This window comes from Chaetura pelagica, unplaced genomic scaffold (genome assembly GCF_000747805.2).
Source record: "Chaetura pelagica isolate M959 unplaced genomic scaffold, ChaPel_1.0 scaffold221, whole genome shotgun sequence".
Classification (NCBI taxonomy): Eukaryota; Metazoa; Chordata; class Aves; order Apodiformes; family Apodidae; genus Chaetura; species Chaetura pelagica.
Genome location: NW_009952533.1, coordinates 9,609,049 through 9,614,609, shown reverse-complemented (window position 1 = coordinate 9,614,609; position 5,561 = coordinate 9,609,049). Strand labels below are relative to the sequence as shown.

Here is a 5,561-nt window from a genome sequence, read left to right as displayed (position 1 = left end):
GCCCGGCCCGGCCCGACGCTTCCTCTGTCGCGGCAAAGGCCGTGAAATAAGGAGCCGTCCCGGGAGGCGGCAGGTGGCCTCTCCCGAGGTACCGCCGCGTGCTTGCCGCCTAAGCGCGTGTGCCAGCGGAGGAGCGTGAAAACGCCGGGCCTCTGCATCCTAATGAGGGCCGGAGCTAGTCAGGCAGAAAGGGCAGGAATTGAAGTTAACAGAGACAACTACTGTAACTTCGGAGCCAGACAGAGCCTCGGTAAATCGAGTCCTGTCTGAAATGCTTTCGTGGATAATCAGTCACCCGAGAGCAGGACAGAGTGAGCAGTCTGGCGTAGAGATGGACTTCATAGTTCCAAGAATGGATGAGGTTGTGATGTGAAGACTCCAGCAGACATATTTGAAATAGTTAATACATTTCAATAATTTGTTGGACTTTGCTTTAGAAGTGCCTTGTAAAAACTGGTGAAATGCCAGCTAACTCCTTAGTAGTCACTGAAAAAAAACCACAGGACCTCAGGTGCTGAACTGAATGAGAACCATTGGTGATACTCTGCCAAATACCCAAGGAACTGCAGCTGTAAATGCTTGGAAGGAGGAAAATAAAGGTTTTAGTTTGAGGTGTGACTATGTATGCTGGAAGAAACCACGTGGAGTAAGAGGTACTAAGGAGCAGTGACTGAGGTCTTTGTTTTCTCTGTCTAGCGAAATTCCTGGTTTTTTGTTGTGGGTTTTTTTGTATTGGGTTTGTGTTTTTTTTTTTTAGAATGGTTTTGGTTAGTAGGGACCTTAAATATTACCTGCTTCCAACCCTCCTACTAGACCAGGTTGCTCAAAGTCCCATCCAGCCTGGCCTTGAAAAATTCCAGGGAGGGAGCATCTGAGTTATCAAAAAAATCAAACATGATTTTCAACTATAGATGAATATATTATTTCTCATTATTCCTGCCTTCTTTCATCTTATGAACTCTTGCCAGCCCTTCTCACACAGTGACAGCACCTTCTTTGCAGGATCAAAATACAACACAATGTATTGGAGTATTTTTTGGCTGGTGGAATTCCTAGTTACAGAAATATTTTAAATTAATTTTTTAAAAATGAATTATTGATTACTGTAGATTTAAATTTTTCACCAATTGTGATTTTTTCCTTTTAAGAATTTTAAAACAATTATGTAGGATCTTCTGGTCTTTCTTATTGGGGATTTCACTGGATTTACAAATTTTCTCACAAAGATTATATTTTTTTATTGAAGTGGCCCAGTAATATAAAATTCATCTAGCCTTACAAGTAAGTTTACTCCCTACTTTTGTGCAATTTCACAGGGCAAGCTTCATAAAAATTTGGACTCTGCAGAATTAGTTTCCAAATTATTCAAGTCAGCCTCACTAATTTTAGTGTTGATCCTTTGCTGAGCTTCATGCATTCTCTGCATATACCAAGCCCCAGCGATATAAGCACTGGATTTGAGGCTGTACTTGTTTTTCGACTCATTGGGTTCTACTTCCAATTAAATTCATTGTATTGAAATTAAGATGGTATTTAGGGAAGCAATCATGGCTTTCTGTGCTTCAGAAACTAAGTGGGAAATTTTGAAAAGAAAATTTAAAAAGGAAAACAGATAAATGCAATGTAAGCAGTAACAGTACCCGTTATCTCCTTGTTCAGTCTTTTTCTTAGTGTTTATCAAGCATGTTTAAACTTCCACATAATCCCCCTTTGACTTTATTTTTTCTGCCAACTTTCAATGACCGTGACATGTTTTATCTCTTCAGTCTCCAGTTTTTGAAACTGAATATAATACTGGAAATGTAGTTTCAGTTTTAAAGGAAGCAATGGCAAATGGTTACTCTCTTCCCAAGACAACCTGTTACACCTTTAAAAGAAAGCACAGTTGCAATTTCTCTGCATAATGTCAGGGTAGCAAAACTGAAAGCTGTTTACAGAAGAGGTTACATTGCGACTGTGCCTCTCAAAACAGCTGTCAGCTTTTTAGGAAGGGTTGCCAGGACTGACTCATTGTAAAGCTGGAAGAAAGAAGCATCTAGATGTCAAAAGTCTGGGAGACGTTTCCACTGCAGTTCCTAGAAAGAGAATCCTTCAGGCTTATCCTTTATTCTTCTGCTATAGTTTTAAAAGTTTGAAACTCTCTCTTGAATCCACCAGAGAGGGGCTGGGAGTCCACTAAGCATTTCCGAAGCTTCCCTGTAAACAAATACACCGAAAACTCCATGTAGCTAATTACATTGCCTGAGTGAAGCACATATATGTATAATTAAAAAGTAGAAAAATGTGTCTTTATTACTAACTAAAAATATGTAGCAAGAAAACAGTATGTCTTTCTAATCTCCATATCCATCACATTGGTTTTCTATTGTCTGTATCTCCCACAATGTTTCTTTTCCTCAGTCTGAGGTACAATATTATAGCATGAGATACTCTTCCACTTACAGGACAGGCAGATAGCTATTGCCTTTCAGTCTGCTTTTACCTACTGGCTCTAGTTCCCTTTTTTGAAGTCGTAACAGAAGTTAAAGGTTCCATCTATGGGAAGTTTTAAACATCTGTAAATGGTGTGATCACACTAGCACATACATAACTGCCCTTGCTATTCCCTAACTGCTGTATGGGGCTTTGGCCTCTCCTCCACTGAGTGACAACAAAACACAAGCTGCAAGAATTAATCACCAAAGGAAAGCAGAAATGGGACTTAACAGTTACCTCATCAGTGGTTCATCAAGTCCAAATTTTACTCTTAAGAGAGGCCACTCTATATGTTTCAAAAGAATGCCAAATGGCAAGAGTGGAAAAGGGAATTATTTTTAATGTACTTGTAGTTATTCTTTACCCCTTTCTGCGGCTGGCTTGTGCTCGTAAGCATGTGTACTTTTTTCAGATTTAGGGTTGTTTATTAATAAAAAATTTTCTGGGAAAATTATTTTCTGGGAAAAATTATTTTCTGGGAAAATAAAGGTCCAATATATGTTTTAATACAGAAAAAACACATAATAACATTTTGTGAGATTAATAGATATAGTAGATAATAACATTTTATTATTTCCATTAGTATTGCCTTCAGTCTCACAAAATCTTCCTCACTTTTTTTTTTCTTAGAAAGCAAAAAGTAACTACAACAAAATTAACATTAAGAATCTTTGCTGCTGACTATAGTATATTATAATCAGCATCTGCAGGAACATACCTATCCAACTCTGAGATTATTTCTCTCAGTAAATTCTCATAGGAACTGTCTAAGTTGAATGGGAAAATGTAGTGGAATTCAAGGAGAAGTGTTACTTCTTCTTCAAGGAGAAGGATTGCTTCACACATAACTCTCATGGAACTGCAAAATACACCTGCAAAATAAGAAAGAAAAATTTTCCAAAGATAGCCACATATAGTCTTCACTCTACCCTCCTTACCTTTTAGAATTACTTGTGGTTTTCCCTGTCAGTTGCTATGAAGGAGTTATAATTTATTCAACAATTCAGGTGATTTGTGTTTTTAATCAAAACTGTTTCCTTACCTCCTGGATGCCAGTTTCACAAACCTGCTTGTGACCCTTGCTACTATTAGTAATTGGGCTTTTCCCAGGTGCCAGGGCAGGTGCAGTGATTAACATATCTTATTCAGCTGCTCAGAAAGGGGGGGAAGCTTCTATAGGTGGCAAAGAGAACAGAAAGCTGGAAGGGTTGACATCTTACCAACAAAAGTTCCTGGAGGATATGTGTCGGACTCTCAAAAAGCAGCAAATGCATGGGTTAGAGCAGCAAGTACTGGTAAGAAGAGTCTTTTTCTCTGCCTACAACAGCATGAGATTTCTTTCATCTTTAGTAATATGGGAACAGAAGTGTAGGGCTGGATTTGTAGATGTTGCCCGAGTGCCTCGTGCAGTATTACCAAGACAAAGGCAGGTCAACTTTTGTGTTCTTGATTTTCTTGGTATGGCAACCTAAACCTCTGATTCAGTGGTATTAGCAATGACAAAAGGTGATTTATTCAATGGTTGTCTATTAGGGATGAATGAATCTTGGGTGTATTTTTGTCATTAGACCTGGAGATCCTCTCATGATGATTTAGAGAAGACTTAGAGTTGTAGTACATTTGGTGTAATTCTAGGAAGGAAAACTGGGACCTGTAAGTACTCTGACTACAATTTATGCTGCCAAACCCAGGCAGGGTTTTTTCCCCGATGAATTATTCTCAAGACCTAGTTTAGATGGAAATTTGTTTTGCTAGCCTTAGTTAATTAAAAATTGAAAAAAATGGCATTTTACCCATGATGGCCATACTTCCTTTCCCCGTTATTTTCTTTACAAGCTAGAATTAGCTTACTAATCTGCCAATATCTTTCCAGCTAAGCTGCTTGAATACAATTTTAATGATTTGTTGAAGGTCAATTTAATTCTTGCTCAATTTATCTTTAAAACACACTTTTTTTTGAAAGAACTTGAATACTTTCATTCATCTTGTGTACTTGACTTCTTGCCCGATGTCTTTACCATGTTAAAATTTTTCTTAGATTTATTTTGCAATGTGTAAGAAGACAAAAGTTTAGTCAAATGTCTACTTGGCAAGTTGTCACGAGCCAATGCCAAGGGGGCTACCGGTTGTCAGGATGTTTTCGTGCCTTCCCCCCGATGTGGAGGGGCTGTTGAATGAGCCCGAGGGTCACATGTGGCGCTGCCTCTCGCAGAGGAGCGGCCGCTGCGGGGCCTGTTTTAGGGTGGGGGTCAGATACAACCCCACCATGTCACAAACTGCTGCTGAGACCAGTGTTTACGAATTAACTGGTTTATTAAGGGTTAACACAAACTGAGGGATGAGGTTTAGGGAAAATGTAAAAACGGCAAATGGTTCCCAGGGATATATCAAGGAAGTAATGCAGAAGTGCTGGGCCCTCCAGGGAGGTAATACCAGGGAAGTACTGTGCCCTTCAGGGAGGTAATGCAAAAAGTACTGTACTCCTGAGGCGTTCTTTCCGAGAGAGGGTTGTGGATCAAAGGAGAGAAGGATGGAGGGAGGAGTTGAGCCCAGCAGGAAAGTTAAGACTGTGTCTGTGTGTGTTTGCCCTTCCGTAGCGTGTGGCTCCTGGGATGCGGCTGGGTTTCACGCTGGCAGGGCTCAGTAGCAGGCCCGTAAGGGGCCAGCTTCCTGGTAACAGGGGTGACCCCCCAGCAGCCCAGGCAGGCTCCAGTCCAGGGCAGAGCAGCAGGCGGACTGGACAGCCAACTACGTCAAGATCTCTAAATCCGTGGTTTTGTGGGTCAGATCCTCGTGGCTCTGCAGCCCCAACGGCTGCGGGAAGGACCCGGTGCTCCAGGGCTCGTTCAGGATCCCGGCCCGCTCACCCTAAGGCTCAGGCTGCATCCCCGGGGCAGGCAGGGCCCCGCAACAGGCTCTGCAGCAGGGGGGTGTCCCAGGCAGGAGGCGTGCGAGCAGGTCTCGCCCTTTTTTACCTGCTTAACTCGCTGCCTTTTGTACCCCAGTGACCCCCCTGTGCAGCCAGTGTCACTGTCCAGAGCCAATTGGCATCCATGAGCCCCAAGTTAGGGCAGTAACTAGCAGGG

The 5,561-nt window shown here is 41.6% G+C and overlaps 1 protein-coding gene across 1 annotated transcript in view; it reads right to left on the bottom strand.

Moving 5' to 3' along the window:
- TMEM184C (transmembrane protein 184C) overlaps positions 1-158 on the bottom strand; it is a 10,523-nt gene extending 10,365 nt beyond the window's left edge. The window contains exon 1 of the mRNA XM_010009003.1: positions 13-158. Coding sequence (XP_010007305.1) covers positions 13-158 — 146 coding nt within the window. The remainder of the gene's footprint in view (positions 1-12) is intronic.
- Between the last annotated feature and the right edge of the window lie 5,403 nt (positions 159-5,561).